The sequence below is a fragment of the Silene latifolia genome, chromosome 2 (genome assembly GCF_048544455.1).
Source record: "Silene latifolia isolate original U9 population chromosome 2, ASM4854445v1, whole genome shotgun sequence".
NCBI classification, from domain to species: Eukaryota; Viridiplantae; Streptophyta; class Magnoliopsida; order Caryophyllales; family Caryophyllaceae; genus Silene; species Silene latifolia.
Window position 1 is genome coordinate 192,653,250 of NC_133527.1, and position 23,092 is coordinate 192,676,341.

General features: G+C 41.8%; 1 protein-coding gene and 1 non-coding gene across 2 annotated transcripts; both read right to left on the minus strand.

Annotated features, from left to right (window-relative positions):
- Positions 1-3,609: 3,609 nt before the first annotated feature.
- On the minus strand, positions 3,610-3,681 carry TRNAP-AGG (transfer RNA proline (anticodon AGG)). The gene has a single exon. It is a non-coding gene; the product is annotated as a tRNA-Pro (tRNA).
- A 352-nt stretch (positions 3,682-4,033) lies between these two features.
- On the minus strand, positions 4,034-9,148 carry LOC141644094 (uncharacterized). Its single transcript, XM_074453541.1, has 9 exons — positions 8,904-9,148; positions 7,721-7,841; positions 7,570-7,637; positions 7,356-7,415; positions 6,832-6,990; positions 6,097-6,243; positions 5,611-5,825; positions 4,514-4,622; positions 4,034-4,421 (listed from the first exon to the last, which is right to left on the minus strand). Exons 1-9 carry the CDS (start codon positions 9,036-9,038, stop codon positions 4,329-4,331), a joined length of 1,107 nt encoding a protein of 368 aa, XP_074309642.1. The 5' UTR covers positions 9,039-9,148; the 3' UTR covers positions 4,034-4,328.
- Between the last annotated feature and the right edge of the window lie 13,944 nt (positions 9,149-23,092).

A 23,092-nucleotide genomic window follows, 5' to 3' on the forward strand; every position in this document is an offset into this window, starting at 1 on the left:
GACGGCATCAAACCTCTTGGGGTGACTGCCGTGGCGTCTACTACTTGGGGTGACTGCGACGGCGCTAATTTCTTGACAGAGAATGCCGCTCTTGTCGGTATGACAGTGTGAGCCGGCGTCTGTTTCTTGATAAATGACTGATGGGAAAATTTTGCTTTGATGGAAGGCTTGGATGGTTTTTTTTTTTTTCACTAGGTAAAAACATGCGTTGGGGTGTCCACAGCTATCTTGGACACCTCCGTAGCTACATAAATTTTACAAGATTACCAATGCCCTATTGGCTCATCACAGGCACATCCCCCAATCAGCCACTAGTCGTATCCATGAGGTCGCCCCCCTGTTGTAAGGACGGGCTTTTTCCTTTTTCGGACTTCTTCGCCTCTTTGAGGGATTGCATGTTGCAACCTCGGGCAGCTATCTGGACGTTGACCACCTCATCCTTCTCGTCTTTGGAGACGAGCTTATGCGCTTCCCCCCGGTCCGAGACATACATCAGTGTTAGGGCCCGGATGGACATCACTGCGTCAGCCTCGCTCAGGGTGACTCGGCCTATGAGGACGTTGTAGGCGGACGAGCCGTCAATGACGACGAACTCAGCTAGGATGTTTTTAGCCGCGTTCTTCTCGCCGAACGTCACCGGGAGTCTAATTGATCCCAGCGGCACCAGGCCGGCCCCAGAGAAGCTGTATAGGGGGTTGGTGCAGGGGCTTAAGTCCTTGATCTTCAGGCCGAGGCCGAGAAAGCACTCTCTAAACATGATGTTCGTGTATGCACCTGTGTCAATCAGGCACCTCTTGACCAGGTGGTTGGATATGTCCAAATTGACTATAAGCGGGTCGCTGTGAGGGGCGATGACCCCTTCGTAGTCCTTTCTTTCGATAGTTATATCGGGGATGCTTGCAGAGGGGATCCTTGAGTTGGGCACAAAGTTGATGGCCTGATATAGCTCGTTTAGGTGCCGCTTATGCCCATGAGCGGACCCTCCGTTCTCGTTGCCCCCGATGACAACATGAATCACGCCTATCCGCTCGAAGACGGACTTCCTATCTGAACTGCCGGCGTCAGTCTTTTGGCCTTTTGCAACGTACTTGCCGAGGCTTCCCTTCCGGATCAGCTCTTCTATGACATTCTTCAGGTGGCGGCAGTCGTTGGTTAAATGGCCGGTGTGGCCGTGGTACTCACAGTACTGGCTCGTGTCACCGTCACTTTTTGGCTTGGGGGGTCTCTCCCACTTCGGCCCTCGTTTTGCTCGGGCGAAGACTTCGGCGGCGATACGACGAGAGGGGTTTTTCACTATACCGCCTCCGGTGGTACGTTCTCGAATTCCACCGGCGCTGCCGAGTCTTGCCTCCGGTCGGATCGTCCGACCGTGATCGTTGTTCTCACGGCGTCTCGTCGGACCGCGAGCCGTTGTTGTCGCGGCGTCCTTCGTCCCGATCGTCCCGCTGTGACTCTTCTTTTCTGATTGCTCGGCTTCGCGGGGATCTTCCCAGGTCTTGTGGTAGTCTTCCACCTTGATGGCTTGGTCGGCCAACTTTCTGGCGGCGTCCAGGCCCAGGCCTCCGCTCTTGATGAGCTCGTTTTTTAAGGCTCCCCTTGGGAGGCCCTTCATCAGTGCGAAGGCCGCCAGCTCGGGATTAATTTCTCGAATCTGCTGGACCTTTCCATCGAACCTCTTCACGTAGCTCCGGAGAGACTCGCCCCCCTCTTGTCTGATGGTCAGGAGGTCAGATGTCTCTACGGCCCTTCTCTTATGCAGAGTCTTGGGCTAGGAAAGCGCCCTTCGGTCGGCGTAATAGTACACCGAGCCATCGGGAAGCCCTTTGTACCGGCTACGAGCCATCCCATGCAAAGTTGTTGGGAAAATTCGGCACTGACCTCATCGGGCTGCTCCCATACCGACATGTAAGACTCGAAGGCCTCGGCGTGGTCGATCGGATCACCATCTCCCTTGTATGACGAGAGGTGGCAGCTTGAGCTTATTCGGCACCGGGACTTCTAGGACGTAGGCGTTGAGGGGCTGCCTAACCACGTGTCGAACGATACGCGGCGATCGGCTCCTTGCGTCTCTAACCTGGCTCCTCCCCCCATAGCGGGAGGGGCTCCTTCTTCGACTCGGACTTCTTCTCCAACTCTGCTGAGTCGGACTCCTCTGGCTCCTTCGGGGTGAGCCTCGTTCGTGCGGCGGGGACGCTGTCCTCCCACGAGTGCGGGAAGGACTTAGGTCTACCGCGCCCACTTTGGGCTCCCCCGGCGACTTGGCTGGGTCAGCTTCTCCTAGTGCTCCGTTCAAATTTCTCGGAGTCACATTTTGGGCCCTGGTCTCCCGGACAGTTTCCGCCGCTCTTGTCGATGTGACAGTGTGAGCAGGCGTACTACTAATTAGGTCTAGGAGCATTTTCAGCTTTGCTACGTCAACCACATGTCCCATGATGGTGACCTGGTTGGCTGGCAGCGGCGTGTCGGGTATTGATGGCATCCCGAACTCCGGTTGGATTACACCGCCGATGGAGGGCTGTATGACTCCAGAATTGTTGAAAGTATCATCTTGGTAAAATGCAGTTTCGTCGGTTACGACTGCATCTTGTTGTTTCGACATTTTCTTAGCTTTTTGGGTGGGTTTTTGTTGGTTTTTTTTTTTTTGTTTGGGAATGAATGTGACTAGCTTCTAGTATCTTTCCCCAGAGACGGCGCCAATTGTTCGGGTGTAATTCCGCAGCAAGTATCGTTACCACCGTGACTTGTAGAATAATGTCTTGAGTTGAACCCTTCTTGTCTTTATCGTTCCTCTCGGCCTCTCCTGCAACAATGAACGAAGGCGAGGGCTTGGCTTTGTGCCAAGCGTACTCACTCCGACGCTCAAGTCAGTAAACTTAAAGGATTAAGTTGTGTTACTTGGCTAGGTATGTATTGTAGAGAGATAAGGAAGATATTACCAGATGAATAGTGTATTTAGGTTTAGTTGTGGGATCCTTTCCTCAATGAAGGTTGAGGAGTATTTATAGGCTTTCACCTTTTGTCACGTAGTGGCCAAGTGGCCAAGTGGCTATCGGTGGAAAAGACAGTTCTACCCTCGGTAGATGGACTATGGCGGGCGTAGGGTCTGGATGTGAGTACGCGGATATATGTGCCCCTCCATTTGGCTAGTTGTCGGGCCGTGACCGGTGTGATGAGCCGATGGGTCAGACATCGGCTAGGCCCACTAAGTCGTTGACTTGCTGTGGATATCTTTGACCTTGCTCAGTGTGTTGACTTGGTCAGTGGTGCAGAATATGCCCCATCATATAGTATTATGAAAAATGAGATGGCGCTTTCGAATGACACCATATTACTATCAGCACAAATTCTTATTTCAGACGGATCTTGCGGTCCGAAGCAAGACGGACTTTACTATCAGTCTATCACAATAGTTGTTAAGTCAATGCTTGCAACATCTACCAAGTACCACTCGTAGTTGACTAGTTGGCTTAAGACTTAAGAGGGTGACGGACTACGATTGATAACTACGCATAACGACATAAGGGCTGATATTTTTGACTAATCTGTATGGGCCACCTTGACTAAACACATCCAAAATTATGAAATCTATACTCCAAAAAAACTGTAAAAGGGGCATTCCGAGAATTGAACTCGGGACCTCTTGCACCCTAAGCAAGAATCATGCCACTAGACCAAATGCCCTTGTTGTAAATTAAGACAAATATAAGTAATAATATTTAATAATTTTCTACTTAAACCAAATACTTTATTTTCTTTCAATTGAAAAAAAAAAAAAAAAAAAAAAAAAAAAAATCAGCCACTAATTCCAAATTTCCAATATCCCACGGGACTAGACTCCACAGTACGCATCGGAATTTTGAAAACGGTTTGTTTTGTGAAAATATATACGTTTCTGAAATAAATATTAGGCTAAAATAGAATACAGCAGGACAGCCAAAATAAAGAATCAAGAAACCATTGGATGGGAGATTAAGTCTTGTGTGAGACGGTTGAATACATGAACCAAATAATTAACTCGATTAATAGGGAATACTAAATCAAATGATAATCTATTAACTTTTGTTTAGATGGCAGCATCTACAGAAATAATGAAAACCGAAGAAGCCCCCTTTTTTCACAAACAGAAACAAATAACAAAATTCACCTCATTCCACCTGTTTTCACTACGTATATCTGAATATGCACAATGTATGTTTTTTGTTTAAAGACGTAGATTCATTCCAGCCAAAAAGAACAAAAGGTCTTCAAACTAAGAGTCAGATATAAAAGACAGAAACCCTTCATTGTTCTCAGTTTATCCGACCGCCTAGCGTTCACCATGGTGGAAGTCAAGCGTCTGGGTGTTGTGGCTGTTGTGATGATCTGGGTGCGCGTTCTAGGAAATGCCCGAGCAACTTTTGGTCGAAAACCATATTAGGAATCTGTAAAGCATGTATTTTATCAGGATTTAAATATGTAGGAAAAAATTGAGTCAGTCAAATTAACTTATAACTTCATGAGATTAGTAGACTACCTTATCTCCAAAATAAATCTTGGTGTCGTTAGCGATTGCCTCGATGAATCTGAGCTCAAGATACTGGGGGGTAAGCTTAAATGAGTTAGCTTCTGCTTCTTTGATTAACCTGTAAAAGTCGACGGCAATGTTAATGTACACAAGTGGCAACTGCAAGGTTTGAACAACAGGTCTTTTTTTTTTCTTTTGGAAAATTTTCACAATGGTGACATGAGATTTTTGCCTAATCTCTCACTTTGGTTGGTAATCCGAGTAACAATTTTTTTTTTGGTGGCCTAAAATGTGGTATAGTCAAATTTCAACGAAATTAGTTTCATCATAATTAAGTTAGAAAATAGCATCAAACGGTTACATATAATTTTCTAAAAATCGGTTTTAGTCACTCAAACGCAATGTTGTCAGGATCGGGATTCTACTTTGGATCGATGGGGAGGGTAGGATCGAATCGGTAGAATCGGATCGTAGAATCGCAAGATTCTACAAACTCACTAAATATAATTTTTTATTTGGTGAAAACATATAATTGAAAATCAAAACACTTATTTATTAATACTTATTCATAAAATATTGGTAATTAATGATTTTTGTATCATTGTATGAACAACTTACACGAAATTTGGGTTTTACGGTGTCATTATATAAAAATATATATTAATTTTTTTATTATAGAATCGGATCGTAGGATCGTAAAATCGTAGGATCGTATTATGATCTCATCTCTATAAATTTTCAAATTAATAGGATCGTAAGATTCTACAACTATGATAGAATCGTAGGATCCAAGATCGGTCAAGCATTTTTAGATCGTAAAATCGTAGAATCGTTGGATCGAATCGCGATTCTGACAACAATGCTCAAACGTATTTCTTATTTGAAAATTTTGGCTATACCACACCGGCAGGTCTGGCACACACTAGCACCAAATTGAGAAATAGTCAAATAACTCGCAAATTCAGGTCACTGAAGTAGAGTTACTGAAACCTTAGGCAACCAAAGCGGAATTAGCAAAACCTCAAGGCAAAAAGTAGAAATTTTCATTTTCTTTTTTTTTAGGGAAGGGGTGTAAATGCAAAAGTGTTATGGAAGGAGAGAATCACCGGTAATAATAGGCATCAGCAAAGCTCTTTTCCCGTGCTAGATTCATCTCATTATCAATTTGTTGTTGCCTTCTAGAGCTCTCTTTCTCCGTAAGCTTTTGCTCCATGATGATCTTGCTCACATATGCGTTTTTCTCGGCTTCAGAAATTGCAATTTTCTTTTGTGTTTCTGCTTCTTTCTCAGCAACTTTTTGTTTCTCCATGGCTATCAAAGCCTACTCAAGTGTAATCAAATAGCAGAAATCATCCAAAGTGAAACAAATTTAGAAGCATAACAAAACAGGAACCAAAAAAGTTGGCTAAAAGAAACCGCAACGATAGACAAGTAGCTACATCAGGATGGCGGACAGAGAGAGCCTGTGGACGATATAAACTTACTCCTTTAAAGCAATAAAACTAAAGCCATTACATAAAATATCTCAGGAATAAAAATTCAAGGGAAAAAAAAATAAATTAAGATGGAGGTAGATGTAATTTTAGAAGTACCTTTGTTCTTTCTTCCTCCATCTGTTCATAGTTCATCCGAATACTCTCTGGGATGTTAGGTTTCGTTACACGTACACTGATTATCTCAATACCCGGAGCATAACGAGTGCAATCTCCCTGAAGAGCATCCTTCATCCTTTCATCAATCTAAGAAAAGATTCAAGAGCAAGAGCAAAACTCAGACAGAAGGGCAGACGAGCATTGAAGGAAAGGAGTGGGAAGGGGGATAAAGGGCTTCAAAATTATGTAGTCCGCATAAGAACGTAATAACAAAAACATTTTACAAACCAGTTGTATTCCTACACTTATCCAGGAATTTTTACATAAGCATTGTGGTAAAGACTGTAAAATTCAATTATAGAGAGTAATATGAATAAACATTCAATGGAGTACCACGTGGATGACACAAATGAGAAAAAAAAAAACACAACTGGCCAATTTCTGTAGATGCATCCAAAAGAAACCCTATACTTCATCAAGGATAAGATTGCGCTATATTTGAACCTCACTGAAGTACGGCATTATCGTTGTCGAAAAAGTACCAAGTGTGACAAGGATCAAAGGAGTTGACTGGCTAAGTAGCAAATTCTTCAACATACGCCAACAATAAATACAAAAGAAAAATTGTCACCGCATAAACAAGTAATCCTAGCTTAGTCCATTCAAATTTTGGAAATGTCTAATTAATTTCCAGGCACAATCAAGTGATCAACAATGTTGCAATTTATCGCTGACCTGATCAAACATATCAATATAAACTTGTTGAAGGGAATGAGAACTGCAGAACTGATTGATCTCATGATGAATCTTGTCATATATCCATGTTTTATCATAGTGGACACCATAGTTCAGAAGTGTGTCATGAACAAAATCTTTCCGCAGTCTGTTGACAACCTGAGGACAGTAGTAAAAACTTAATGAAAACCAGTCATTCGCCCAAAATCAGGTAATCCAGAAATGAGCACAAACTATAACCACAGTATCTAAATCAACGCCGCAAAAAGCAGTTCGTAAAGGTCTTCGACCTTTACTGTGACCCCCTTTTTAACGCATTTGTGACCTTCACTGTGACCACCTTATAACGCATTTTGAGGCGATATTGGCTGCATATACCCAGATCAGGGCATCAGGCCACGATAGCCAATACAACAACCGTGACAGAAATAGAGATTTAATACTATAACTATAGCTACAGAACTGTCCCGACTAGCTAATCATGCAGAGAATGCCTCCAAGCTAAAAATATTTAAAGAACATACCTCTATCCTATTAAAGTTGATCATAACACCTCCTTTTGTTCCACATGGAATATCTTTGACCTAAACAAGAACAAGTTCCAAGGTGAGTTCAACCACAATGAGATTTCTGATCCATGGATCCCGCTCATCACCAAAACAGGGAAAATACACTCTTAAAAGTGATCGCTGGAAAATTTCTTAGGGTTATGACAACTTATGGGAGATATGGAACTACCTGATCAGTCTGTAGTGTAACTTGAATAGGTTCATAGTGTGTGACTAAAGGCAACTTCCAGTGAAACCCTGAAAACGCAATGGATCAAGCATATTTCATAACAAACAAAACTTGACGAAGGTAAAAGATTATCGAAGAGGCAAAAACAAACCAGGATCAGTGATGGTCTTCAGAAGAGCACCCCCTCTCCAGTAGACACCAACATGACCTTCTGGCACTTGATGCAAGATAGTGAAGCTAATCTTGCTTGTGGATGCCGACGACAGTACAATCTGGTAGAATATAAAGAAGCCCACATCAGATAAGATCTCTGTCAAAACGGAATGTAATAAAAAAAACAATCCACCTCATGCAGAAAGAAACATACAGATTAATATTCGAGTGAAGCGTCTATTAACAAGCAGATAATCCTTCATTCTTTTCGCTTGACACTCAAAACAAGAATCAGATACTACACTGACTGACTGACTGCAACTTTATTACCCTAGTGCCTCAAAGGGCAGCGCCTTATCCCTTTGTTAATTAAACACAAAGGGGTTAATTATGATTAAAACGACTGACTGAAAGTTCATTATATAAGCTTGACATTATCTGCATTAAATTTTCCGCATACTGTTGTCACAATTACAGCCACCACGATAATGGTTACCGATTTTTGTTTTTTCGAAAAAAGAGCAAGAAAATAAAGTGTCAGCATGTTGCATTGTTGCTGAACAAGCTGGTTCAAAAAAATTGATACAGTTCTAGTTTTCTTAACAAACCCTGGTAGACTGGTAGTGTAAGGACCACAAACACGTTATATAACATCGTAATATATGTTCAAGTATAAAACCAATCATGGGATTCCAACCATCAGCTTAAGCTTTTGGTTGAGATGGTTTCTTGACAACCAAATACATGACCAAAATCTACTACAATCCGTTTATTGATCCGCGATTCTGAATGAACAGACTGAATTCAAATGACAAAACCCCACATTATAAGCCCTAATAAAATCGAAACCCGAGAGTAACCGTAAACCTTGGTCACACTTAAAATCGTTGTATGAGTCATTACTACAAAACAAATCCATCTCACAATGACAGTTAAATGATACAATCTCATCGATAAACAGGGATGATTCAGTGTCGTTTCGCAATTGCGACAAATACAATGATCAAACGGGTCAAAGGGTTTGATCATTCAGTTTACAACAAACTACTAAACCCATCACAGAAAACAACATTAATATCAAACCCAAGATTCATAATTCAAGAACAAGCAAGTGCACACCAACTGTTCGACGAAATGCCTCACAGAAAATAAAGAAAAAAACAGTAAAAAAAGTAATATACAGCGGTGAAAGCAGCGGCGAAGAAGAAACCCAACGGCCATAAACCGGAAAGTGGGCCACCACCACCTCCGATGGGTTGCTGAGGTGGACGCTGACCTGGAATTTGTTGTTGTTGTTGTTGTGTTTGTGGATTCATTTTTAATTTTTTAATTAATTCTTGTAAAGTTGGTTGTTTCCTAAATTGCAAGGCACTTAAGTATTATATTCCTTTTATTTAGATGTTAATTAATGGAGTATATATAGAGAGATGCATCTCACTCCTCTTCCCGGCGAATAATTTACATTTGTTTTATTTTTCGTTACAAAATAAGGCAAATGTAAACTATTTACATTTTCCGAGTACATTACTTTTCTCTATACTTAAGTTTTGTTGGTGGAATATCTCATGGAAATTATGTTGTATGTGATGGGGTAATTTTGATAAAGGTATGGACACTTTGGACAATTTAAAATTTTAAATGGGGAGTCTATGGAAATTGTGAATGTCATTGTTAATTTTAGTCTTTGTTATGCTTAGAAAATAGACTGTTTTTTTTTTTCTTATCGGCGCTGTGAAATTTTTAATGACTTTCAAAAACTTGTACATTTAAAAACTTATTTTCAACAAGTTTACATAATTTAGTTTTATGATAAGCTATATTGATTAAAAGAACTTAATTAGATGTAATAATATACCTAAATTGTTTAAGTGTCAAATTTAGAGAAAATAATCGAGAGTCAACTCACTCGTATTTCAAATTTAAGGTCAATGTGCATGTTAATAAGAGTCTAGAAAAAATGACTTGCAATTTGGCACTAAAATGGTACGTATATTAGACGGGAATTTCAAAAATTATCAAAAGGATTGCATTTTTTTTTGAAGAAAGACGAATACTTTATATAAAGTCGTACGATGAGGAAATTTACATTTAATAATGTTAAGTGTTGCGGAAATATATTATTTCCGTATTATTGTATATTGTATTATGGTATATTGGGTCGTATGTTATTTGGTAAATATTAGTTTTCCTAATATCGTCAAGTTTGTAAACTATAAATACGTTGTATTGTTCAATAAGAAGGTACACAAAAATATTCCCAAATATTGTTGCCAGGTTACGTTTTAACTTGGTAATCAGAGCGAGGTTAGGTTTTTTTTCTCTTCTCTTGTCTGCGCCGTCAAATATGACTGGAACTGGAGAAGGAAAGTCTGGTGGTGAGGGTCCAAAATCCGGTCAGAGTAAATCTGGTTCCGGCGGTCAGTTCTCTAATGAAAACAAGGAGACTAGGTCTATTCTTAGTCCATATTTTCTCCCTACCAGTGACAAACCGGGAGACAAGATAATCCACGTCATGTTAAACGGTGAGAACTATGACGAGTGGTCAGTCAAACTTCGTGGTGTTCTTCGTTCGAGAAAGAAGACCGGGTTCATTGACGGGTTAATTAAGCGACCGGCAGAAGACTCAGAGGATTTGGAAGATTGGTATATGGTCAATGCAATGGTTGTGGCATGGATTTTCAACGTGATTGAACCATCACTGGCGTCGCAAATCACATATGTGGAAGAAGCGAAGATTCTGTGGGACGATATTGAGCAGAGGTTTAGTGTCGGTAATGGACCCAAAACGCATAGGGTCAAATGCTCAATATCGGCCTGTAAACCAGGCGATAAGGAGTCCGTGTCTGATTATTATGGAAGGTTGAAGCGATTGTGAGATGATCTCGACAAATATGATCGTCATCCAATTTGTGATTGTGGTGGATGTAAGTGCAATATCGACAGAAAATTGGATAAGAAGCGAGATGAAGAAAAGGTGCATGATTTCTTAATGGGGTTAGACTCGAAGTATGCCACTGTTCGTTCTAGTCTTCTGCTGCAAGAGCCTCTACCCAATCTTAATAGGGCTTATGCGACTATAATACAAGAAGAAGGGGTACGAGGGGATGTTGGTGTAGGTCTGTCCGGTGTGTGGAGTGAGAACCGGGCAGAACCAGTCGGGTTCAGTGCACGAACAGGGCAGCATTCGGGTAGTGATAATATCCCTCGTCCTGAAACAGGGGCGCGTTTTTCGAATGACAGAGATGACAATTCACGGCCTCGGTGCTCGGAGTGTAAACGTTGGGGTCATACTCGAGATAAATGTTATGATGTTATTGGTCATCCAACTAAGCGAGGAGGATATCGTGGTGGCTACTCAGGCAACCGAGGTGGTGGTGGACGAGGCCGTGGAGGAGGCCGTGGGTCTGGTGCAGCGCACTCCAGCAGTGCGTCTGAGGATGTGAACGATTCTAAGGAAGAATATGTCAGCGTTCCAAAGGGTCAGTGGGACGCTTATGTGAACAGTGCCAAAGGTTCCTCTACATCCGGTACTAACAATCGTATGTCTGGTAAGATGAATGAAAATTTTTGGTTGTTCAATTCGGGTGCCACGCACCATATGACTGGAAATTATCAGTCACTAAGTGCAATTAAGGACATTGCACCGTGTATGGTGACACTTCCAAACGAAAAATCGTCCAAAGCGAGTAAAACGGGCACAGTTAATTTGGGTGGCAGTCTTGTTTTAAATAATGTGTTATTTGTGCCCGAATTTAAATGTAATCTGGTCTCGGTCTATCAATTGAGTGTGGATTTAAATTGTGATGTTCATTTTACTAATGCTTCGTGTATCATACAGGACCGCGTGACGAGGATGACGATTGGTACGGGTGAGCAGCACGGACGGCTATATCTCTTTGAGGGAACGACGGGAAAAATTCATACTGCGCGACAAAGTGACAATGAGACTGAGTTATGGCATCGTCGGTTGGGTCATCCTTCAAAGAGAGTAATACAAAATTTACCTTTTGTTAGTAATAAGAATGTTAATTCTAGACTGTGTGAAATTTGTTTTCGTGCTAAGCAAACTCGAGAAAAGTTTATTATTAGTGAAAATAAAGCAATTCAAATTTTTGAGTTAATTCATTGTGATTTATGGGGTGACTATCGTACGTCATCATCTTGTGGAAGTCGGTATTTTTTTACTGTGGTTGATGATTGATTATTCACGGGCAGTTTGGGTGTATTTAATTAAAACAAAAAATGAAGTCTCGCAAATTTTAAAGAATTTTGTCGAAATGGCGCATCGACAATTTAACAAGGATGTTAAAATAATACGTACTGATAACGGGACTGAATTTACTTGTTTAAAAACATATTTTGCTGAGAAGGGCATTATACATCAGACCACGTGTGTGGGTACTTCTCAACAAAATGGTCGAGTTGAAAGGAAACATCGTCACATATTAAACGTTGCTAGGGCACTTCGTTTTCAGTCCGGGTTGTCTATAAATTTTTGGGGTGAGTGTGCTTTAGCTGCGAGTTATTTGATAAATCGAACACCTTCCGCTTTGCATCATGGTAAAACACCCTTCGAATTGTTGTTTGGGAAAGCGCCAGTTTACGATAATATTCGAGTTTTTGGATGTTTATGTTTTGTTAAGCATCCTCGTCGTGATGGTGACAAATTTGCATCCCGTAGTCGTCGTTGTGTTTTTGTGGGTTACCCATATGGAAAGAAAGGTTGGGAAGTGTATGATATTGAAACCCACGAGTTTTTTATCTCTCTGGATGTGGTTTTCGACGAGTCTGTATTTCCGTTCCTTGAAACTAATAATGGTGGTGATGCGGTATTGGATTCTCTTGAGCCCCGTCCCGAGGATATGGTTGCTAATGACGGGGAGATCTTGTTTGGTGATAAGAATATTGATGAGGTTACAGGAGATGGTGCTATGCCGGATGTCGAGGGTCGTATCGATGTCGAGTCTGGTGTCCCGATAAACACTCCCAATGGTGGTCTTAAGGAGGGTGCGCATGTTGAGACGGGTCAGCCCACGGGTGGTGGTGGTGGTACTAACACCGATGCTGGCCGAATTGATGCTGAATATGGTAGAGGTAAACGGCCACATGTGCCATGGTCTCATTATGACAAAGAAGAATATGTCACAGTTTCTGCAAAAATCGTTCCCTCACATGATCTCAGAGATAGCTTTTCGTCTGCTTCCTCAATTTCGTCATCCTCAGGTACGCCTTATCCTTTAGCGCATAGTGTAAAGTATGAACAATTTTCATTTCCACATCGTTGTTTTTTGTCTACTCTCGATAATAATGTTGAACCTAGTACTTTCCGTGAGGCTGTAAAGGATGTTAAATGGCGGGCGGCTATGGATGCGGAGATTGAGGCTCTTGTTCGCAATAAAACCTGGGATGTTGTGGATTTGCCGGTTGGAAAGAAGATAATTGGGAATAAATGGGTCTATAAGGTGAAACTTCAAGCTGATGGGTCTGTCGAACGTTACAAAGCGCGGCTTGTCGTTCTTGGCAATCGTCAAGAAGAGGGAATAGATTATTGTGAGACATTTGCACCAACTGCCAAGATGGTTACTGTTAGGCCCAGATTTACCTGGCCTGACCATAACCTGGCCTGACCTTACAAGGCTGATTGAAGGAAACGAAGACCGGACAAATCTAACTATTATTTAGCTGTTGAAGAATATTATGGCAGGCAGGCTACTAAATCCTGGAAGAGAAGCCTGATGGTCGGTATAGAATAGCTTGGTAGATTATTAAAGCAGGCTGGATTAAGAAGATAAACAAGAAATACAGTTGTATAAGTCAAATAACCGTGTCCTATACTCAAGGAAGACCAAGTCCAACCAAAAAACCCTATCATTTATGAATTAAGACGGAAAGGAGAAAAAGAGCCTAAGATTTGTTCAAAGAAGAATAAGTCAAGCGGATTAATAGGGGACATGCCCTATTAATCCGGCAACAACTCCTACATTTGGGGAGGAGGTTGATCATTGTAACGTTGTTCATTTTAACGTTGAGAATAGTGTTGAGAACTATAAATAGCAGAAACTAAACAATTGTAGAGGCATTCGATCTTAGTCAATTATTTTACACTTTATCTCTTTCTACTCTTGAATATTCAGATATACATACAATATTGTACTCAGCTTATCAAGATAATAAAAACGTTATTCCTTATACTTAATTCTTCCTTTGTTATTTACTCGTATTATTCCAATCATATAGAACTAGATACCCTGATTACTATATAATCAAGCCGGATCCTTCCAGGAAAATCCTGCTAAAACAATTGGCGCCCACCGTGGGGCATCTAGTTCTTCAACCAATAAAATTCTCCTTATCATCTTTCATTTAATATTCACACACAAAAATGGTGGAACTCACCGCAGAACAACAATTAGCGGCCGCCTTGGCCAAGATCAAAGAATTGGAAACAATCCAAGAGAGGACAGCTCAGGCTGAAGCAGAAATCAATAGGCTGAAAGAATCTGAATCTAGCCTGAAGAAGAAATTGGAAAATCAGGCTTCGGGCTCCAAAACCAGATTCGAACCAGGAACCCCATTCTCATCCATTATCAAAAACATAGATTTCTCCAATTTTGGAACCCCGGAGAAGGATATATCATCCGGTACCCCAACCATTCCCAATGAAGAGACAAACAAAACTGAAGCAGCAATAATGATGGCTATGCTTCAGGAAATCCAAAAACTCCACAACAAAATAGAAAATATACCCGGAGTGCGGACCACTCGTGGTCAAGTAGAAGTCGACAGCTTTGCAGATTCACCCTTTGTAGATGAAATTGCAAAGATTGATCTCCCCAAGAAATTTACTGTTCCGTCCATGAGAACTTATGACGGAACCTCTGATTCACAGAATCATGTTGCCATATTCAAACAAAAAATGTTGGCTGCCTCAATACCCAGTGAACTCAGGCAAGTCTGCATGTGCAAAGGCTTTGGCACAACCCTGACCGGAGCAGCATTACAGTGGTTCATCAATCTACCAAATGGAGGTATCAAGAATTTTGCAGAATTGATCAATGCCTTCAATCAACAATTCGCAAGTAGCAGAGATATGGCCAAGAGACCCAAAGAACTGTTCGGGGTAAAACAACTTCCCGAAGAATCTCTCAAAGAATTCCTGGCCGATTTGTCAAAGAAAAGGTGGCCATTCCCGGATGCGATGAAGAAACAACGGTAGAAGCATTCGGGTAAGGAGTCCTTGTGAGTGACATCTATGCAGATCTGACCAAAAAAGCATGTCCAACCTTTGCCATGTTCAATCCATCGCCTTAGAGCATGTCAGATTAGAAGAAGACCTCAACTTCAGGATGAACTCATACGGAGGAAAGCAAGGCTATGGACATACTAACAGGAAAAGCTCCTACCAGAAAGGAGGCAATCCCAGATCAAAGCACCCTATTCCAGGCCCGAACGATCCAAGTCAATATGGCACAAGAACATAAAGGTAACCTTTCTAGCCTTCCAACTATTCCTGAATATAACTTCTCTATTAATACTGCAGGATTAATCAAACGCCTGGAAAACCTGGGAGATACAGTCAGATGGCCAAAGAAATCCGACAACCCCAGGAAAGATCCAACAAGATGGTGTGACTTCCATCAGGACATCGGACACACCACGAAGAATGCATCCGGCTCGGGAAACAGGTGGCATATCTTCTAAAGAAAGGCTACTTGAAAGACATAATCCAGCAGCCAAAGAACAAAGATGAAGGACAAAACAAGAGAGACCCAGGAAGCAGCAGAGACCCTCCTCCTCCTTCTCCCATCTATGAAGTCAAATTCATAAATGGAGGATCAAAAATTTGTGGTCTAACCAGCTCAGCCGCCAAAAGAATATCCAGGGAATCCAGACTCCAACCTCCTCCCAGGCCCAAGTCATTGCCTGCTATTACCTTTGATGACTCGGATCTTCAAGGAATATCAGATCTACACCATGACAGCTTGGTAATCACCATGCAAATCGGCACAGCAAAGGTGTCAAGAATCCTGATAGACGGAGGCAGCTCAATAAACCTGGTGATGCTTGACGTCCTTAAAGCTATGAGGATAGACGAAGGGAAGATCATCAAGAAATCCAGCGTCCTGGTTGGATTCAGTGGAGAAACAAAGAACACCTTGGGAGAAATCAGCTTGCCTACCTATGTGGAAGGCGTGGCTTCATATGAGAAATTTGGAGTAATGGATTGCCTATCCTCGTATAATGTAATCCTGGGCAGACCATGGATCCACAATGTCAAAGCAATCCCATCAACATACCATCAATGCGTGAAAATTCCAACAGAATGGGGGATAACCACCATCAGAGGAGAACAAAGGACGGGTCAGGAATGTTACCCTCAGGCTTTGAAACCCTCAAAGTCAGGTAAGTCCCTTGCATAGCAATTAAAGTCACCTGTCAGGGAAGAATATATAGCACAAACACAGATGGAAACAGGAGAAGTCACATTAGACCAGAATTCCCTCGACAGAAAGTACTTGTAGGGTCGATGCACCGACTCAATCGGACCAAATCTGGTCACTTTCTCAAAACTAAAATGTCTTGTTTTGCTTGGTCACATTTTGATATGATGGTATAGATCTTTGATGTTATTACTCATAAGTTGAACATTGACAAATCCTTTAAGCCTGTACAGCAAAAAAGAAGAAAATTTGCTGCAGAAAGGCACGAAATCATCAACCAAGAAGTTGACAAGCTACTGGACATGAGAATGATCAGGGAAGTAATGTACCCTGACTGGCTTGCAAACGTGGTAGTCGTCCAAAAGAAAAATGGCAAATGGAGAGTCTGCATAGATTAAACTGACTTAAACAAAGCCTGCCCAAAAGATCCATTTCCCTTACCACACATCGATGCAATGGTAGATGCCACCTGCAGCCACGACGAAATGTTGACATTCATGGATGCCTCCAAATGGATTCAATCGATAAAAATGCACCCAGCAGACCAGGAAAGCACAGCTTTCATCACTGAAAGAGGTATATATTGTTATCTTTGCTATGCCCTTTGGATTAAAAATGCAGGTGCAACCTACCAAAGGCTAGTCAACATGATGTTCAAAGATCAGATAGGAGACACCATGGAAGCCTACATAGATGACATGGTAGTCAAATCAAAAAAGGCAGAAGACCACGTCAAAGACCTGGAAGTAGCCTTTCAAATACTGGAAAAATTCAATATGAAGCTCAACCCACAAAAATGCCACTTCGGAGTCTCAGCAGGCAAATTCTTGGGCTACAAGGTGACAAAAAGAGGAATAGAAGCCAGCCCTGAACAGATCAAAGCTATCCTGGAGCTAGAACCACCAAAGACAGTCAAAGACATACAAAAGCGATCTGGAAGAATAGCGCCACTGAACAGATTCATTTCAAGATCATCGAGAAAGATGCAAATCGTTTTATAACCGCTAAGGAAGAACAAGGACTTCCAATGGACCCCCGATCATCAGCCGCCTTTGAAGACTTGAAAATATATCTATCCTCTCCCCCTTCTTTGGCAAAACCAGTCAAAGATGAACCCCGACAAGATATCCGTACCACTAAATCTTTGTCGGTGCGATCCTGGTCAAAGAAGCAGACGGACAACAAAGACTGTCTATTATGTAAGTAAAAGTCTATGGATGCGAGAGATCGGTATGGCTTACTTGAAAAATATGTTTTAGCTTTAATTATGAGTTGCACAAAATTAAGACCATATTTTGAGAGTCACCCAATAATAGTCAGAACCAATCTTCCTATCAAGTCTGTACTTAGGAAACCGTAATTGTCCGGACGAATGTGCAAATGGTCAGTCCAGCTAAGCACATACAATATAACATTTGAACCAAGAACAGCAATTAAATCACAAGCATTAGCTGATTTTGTGGCTGATTTTAGTCCAACCCTAGAACCCGACCTAATAAAAGAAGTAAATAAACTGACCAGCGACCAAACAGACCTAGAATGGACCCTATTCGTCGACGGTGCAGCCAATATGAGGGGCACAGGACTGGGGTTAGTACTAAAATCGCCACAGGGGGATAAGATAGTACAGGCTATAAGCTGTGCATTTGAGGCTACCAACAATGAGGCAGAATATGAAGCCCTGATAGCCGGATTAAAGGTATGTATTGACCTGGGTGTGCAAAACCTAAAGGTACGTACTGATTCCCTTCTTATTTCCAACCAAGTAAATGGGATATATACTGCAAAAGACCCCAAAATGATGCTTTATCTGGACGTTGTCCAAATTTTAAAAGGTAAATTTCAAAAGTTTAACATTGACCAAATTCCCAGGGATTTGAATACCCATGCCGATGCTCTAGCCGGCCTAGGATCCAACTTTAGTCCCCTTGACTTCGACAAAATACCCATCGTGCATTTATTAGAACCTGCAATAAATAAACAAGATGAGAGTTTCCCAATCTACATTCCTAATTCTTGGACAAAACCTTATTATGACTGGCTACAACAGGGAATCCTTCCCTTAAATAAGCAAGATGCCAGAGCACTAAAAATAAAAGTTGCTTCATATATTATTATTGACAACGTGCTTTTTAAGAAATCGCAGGCCGGGCCATACCTCAGATGCCTGGAACCACAGGAAGCTGAGCAGATATTATCAGAAATCCATGAAGGATACTGTGGAAATCACAAAGGTGGAAGAAGCCTGGCAAGCAAAGTACTCAGAACAGGATATTATTGGCCTACCTTGAGAGCCGATTGCCTGGATTTTAGCTCTAAATGCAAAGCTTGTCAGATTCACGGACCATATATCCATCAGCCATCTGAGGAACTACATTCCATATCCGCACCATGGCCATTTATGAAGTGGGGCATGGATATAGTAGGAAAACTACCTCAAGCGCCCGGACAAAAGGTTTTTATGTTAGCAATGACTGATTACTTCTCCAAATGGATAGAAGCTGAATCATACAGGCAAGTTAAGGAGAAGGATGTCATAGCATTCATTAAACACAACATCATATGTAGATATGGCATCCCCTCTGAAATAGTATGTGATAATGGCACGCAATTTGTGGGAAAAAGAATGAAGAACCTTCTCGTGCTCAATGGAACATCAATCTAGTAACATCCACACCAGGATATCCAAAAGCCAACGGTCAAGCGAGAATCCAAAGTAATAAGGTGGTAATCACCGCATAAAGAAAAAGTGGAAAAAAAGAAAGGCAGATGGGTCAAGAACTCCCCCGGTCCTTTAGGGCCGAGTAACCACACCAAAAACATTCACAGGCCAAACCCCCTACTCCCTGGTCTATGGATGTGAAGCAGTAATCCCAGCTGAGGTGGACATTCCATCAGCCAGATGCACCCTGAATACAATCACAAGCAATATACCTCTAATGGAGGACAGCCTGGACCTAACAGAAGAGCTAAGAGATGCAGCCAGCATCAGATTAGCAGCATACCAGCAAAGAGTTGCAAAAAGCTATAACAAGACTGTCAAAGGCAGGGTATTCAGGGTAGGAGACCTTGTCCTCAGGAAAGTATTCCAAAACACAAAAGAAAAGAATGCTTGCAAACTGGCCCCAACCTGGGAAGGTCCCTACCTAATTGACTCAATAGTCGGCCAGGGAGCCTACAGATTACAAATCCTGGAAGGCGAAATGATCCCAAGAGCTTGGAACATTGCACACCTAAAATTATTCCACATATAAAATATATTTCCCGGTTCAGGTATAACCTTTGTGTTCACATTTCCTGCCCAACTTGATATGAAATTACATGTATGATACTTGCCATTACGTGAATAAATGCAATATATGATTTCTTCAAAATTACGTGCCAAAGTACTGATCTATGTTCCCATATTTTTACCAAGTAGAATCTTCAATACTTGTTTTTACATACTGCATTCTATTTAAAACAAATTTTAAAGATTGGGGGCCACCCCCACCGACATTCAACTAATATCCAACTGATATCCAAAATTCAGTTGCAAAACAGGCCTTATAATACTGAGCTCAACTTATCATACAAACCTGGAAAATCTATTCCTGGATTGTATAAAATAAATGGGTAATAAGCCCTCCAGACAGGCAAGGGACATAAGCCCTCCAGGCATGTGCAACGATCCCACCCATAACACATTAAATCGGCGAGATCCAAAGACAAAAAAGCGGCCGATCCAGTTGAATAACTGGCCAGATCCAGTAGACATTCAACATCACCTTTTGAAAACACAAGAAGAAAATTTGACCAAATATTTATTCATCCAAAATAAATGGCCTTACCACACGCCTAAAAAATTTTTCCATTCCAGGGACATCCCCCCTGGATGGGTCAAAAAATGTTTTCTAAATATTCATTCCAGGGACATTCCCCCTGGATAGACCAAAACCAAAAAGAAAAACAAAACTAAGCTACTTTTGAGCCAGTGACCGACTCACAACCATCCGCCATTTCCTGATCATCAGACTTTGCCTTGGAAGGAGGAGAATCCACTTCTTCTTCTTGACCTATATTGGCCAAATCAGGATATTGAGCATCCAAAGCCATCTCATCCCGGTCCGGATTCCAACCAGCCCGGTCAGATTCTGGATCCCTCATAGCATCGACCCGGCCTTTCCCGAAGAAATACTGAGCAGCATCAGCCAACCGTGCCTCCACCAACTCCTTTTCAACAGCAAGCTCTTCGTTTTTTCTTAACTGATCTTGCATTGCCTACTTCTCAGCCTCCAACTCTTGCCTGACAACCTTCTCAGCGTTTTTTGCAGCCACCTCACAAACTACAGCAGCCCTGACCGCCTCCTTAGCTGTCCCCAACTGAGATTGAAGTACCACTTCATTACCCCTGGATGTGTGCAGATCATGGTTTAGCCTATCCAACTTTTCCTCCAAATTAGCAACCTTGGCCTGGGCATCATTGAACTGACAGGCGGCAGCCAAACCAACATCCAATCCCTACGACAGAACGAAATCAATCAGCCAAATACAAAACAAAACAAAAAAAAAAAAAAAAAACACACACACACATAAACAATTAAAAACATTCCCTTACAACCAACCTCCTTAGCCTGAGAAGCAAGTTCAACAGCCTTTGTTACGAGAGAAGCCAGAATAGAAACCGCCCTGGTAGACGACTCAAGGGTACTAGCAGACAATAGCTGGCCGCCCATCTTTTCAGAAAACTCGTTTATCTGTGCCCGGGCAGCATCCATATCATCAATCCTGGCGGGCACCTGCCTTATACTCCTGAGAGGCTGAGCCTGAATAGGCTCTTTCCCTCCCTCTTCCTCTTCCAGGATCACATCTTCCCTCTTCCTTTTTTGAGCCTGGACGACCTCAGGCGATACTATCTTGGGAGGATCTTGAAGAGGCTGAATCTCAGAAACCAGAATATCAAGCGTTTTGTCGCTCCCACTAGCTTCCTGGCTCTTGGACTGTTCAGCAATCCTAGCCACCCCAGCCTTCAAATCCTTTGCAGAAAAGCTGGCCAGCCTAGCAGAAGACCTAAATACTGAATATATAGAAAATATACGTGAATATCAAGCAAAGAATGACATGAAGATAACGGCCAACATAAAAGCATACAGAAGACGTACAGGAAAGAGCAGTAGAACTAGGCTTGCCTTTGGGTACTCTGACCCCAGTCAACTTGGTCTTCATATACCGGGGCAACAACTCCCTGCCCAAACTAGCTGGCCAGGTCCTCTCCTCCTCAGGAATAGCAAGGAAAGCTTCTATCCTGGAAACCACCTCCTCATCAAGGGGATCACAACTCCAATCAGGAGCTGCAAAAACCGTCAAAGTTACACAGGTAAGAATCAGAATCCATTAATTTCATATAATATATACTGCAAAATAAAAAGTACAAGGAACCTACCACTCTCCAAGGGAGGATATCTCAAATAATCAAAGCCTGATCCCAAAGTCTCAGTCCGGACAAACAGGAAAGTCTTTGCCCAATTCTTATCATCTCCAGAGTCCAGGTTAGTAATTAATGGAGACATTTTCGATTTTATTCTCAAATTAAAACGACCATCAACAGGATTTTTCATATGATAAACTGCCTTGATATCATTAATGGTAATTACAAGATTATGTTTAGCACATAAATTTTCAATAGAATGGACAAGTTTCCAAACCATTGGCATAATCTGAAAAGGTGACACCTCCATAGCACGAATGGTATCAATCATCAAGGGAGTAAAAGGCAACTTACAACCTGCTTTGAACGCCCATTCAAAAATACAGAACCAGCCAGGTGATACCCAGTTAGCCCTGACCGGACAAGACTCAGGGATCCATACCTCAGTAGATTCAGGAATTATTTTCTTCTCCCTTAGAATCTTGTCATAGTTTGTTTTTAGTAAATTCTCCTCAGGGAAAGAAGAATCCAAAGATTGAAGGGCAGTGAAAACAGAATCCTTGTACTTAAAAGCCACAGCACGAGCAGGAGGATCAATCTCCATCACCTCTTCTTCCTGGGCGTCTATAGGTTCAGGCTCAGCAGCAGCAGCTTTCTGGGATGTAGGGCATTTTTTGGCTCCCATATCTCTGAGTGTTTGATTTATTGTGATGAAATTGTCGAGAAAATATAAACTAGCAGAACAGGATTGCTGAGAAGAATTTCAGAAGAATTTCAGAAGAATTTCAGAAGAATATTTAGCAAAGAAAGTGGAGGAAATTTGGTGAAAAATAACCTTGCCCTAAATACCGTATTTATAGAAAATCTATAACGGTGTGAAAACCCTAGGGATTGCAAAACTCTCAGCATGACATCACCTAGCCGTTATAGTGTTCAACGGTAACTAGGAGTCTAAGAGTCATTGATTAAGTGTAAGTCTCTTTATTATTCAACCCGGTAAAATTGACATCTCACCCCTGGCCTGATCCAGCACGGGTAAAATGTCAAGGGGCAATTGTTAGGCCCAGATTTACCTGGCCTGACCATAACCTGGCCTGACCTTACAAGGCTGATTGAAGGAAACGAAGACCGGACAAATCTAACTATTATTTAGCTGTTGAAGAATATTATGGCAAGCAGGCTACTAAATCCTGGAAGAGAAGCCTGATGGTCGGTATAGAATAGCTTGGCAGATTATTAAAGCAGGCTGGATTAAGAAGATAAACAAGAAATACAGTTGTATAAGTCAAATAACCGTGTCCTATACTCAAGGAAGACCAAGTCCAACCAAAAAACCCTATCATTTATGAATTAAGACGGAAAGGAGAAAAAGAGCCTAAGATTTGTTCAAAGAAGAATAAGTCAAGCGAATTAATAGGGGACATGCCCTATTAATCCGGCAACAACTCCTACATTTGGGGAGGAGGTTGATCATTGTAACGTTGTTCATTGTAACGTTGAGAATAGTGTTGAGAACTATAAA

Bases quoted from the DNA above. Each gene is read 5' to 3' on its own strand.
- LOC141644094 (XM_074453541.1), bottom strand. From the start codon at position 9,038: ATGAATCCACAAACACAACAACAACAACAACAAATTCCAGGTCAGCGT. The intron at 5,826-6,096 runs GTACTTCTAAAA...ACACTTGAGTAG, and splicing joins TGGAGGAAGAAAGAACAAAG to GCTTTGATAGCCATGGAGAA. The intron at 4,422-4,513 runs GTAGTCTACTAA...CATGCTTTACAG, and splicing joins AGATTTATTTTGGAGATAAG to ATTCCTAATATGGTTTTCGA.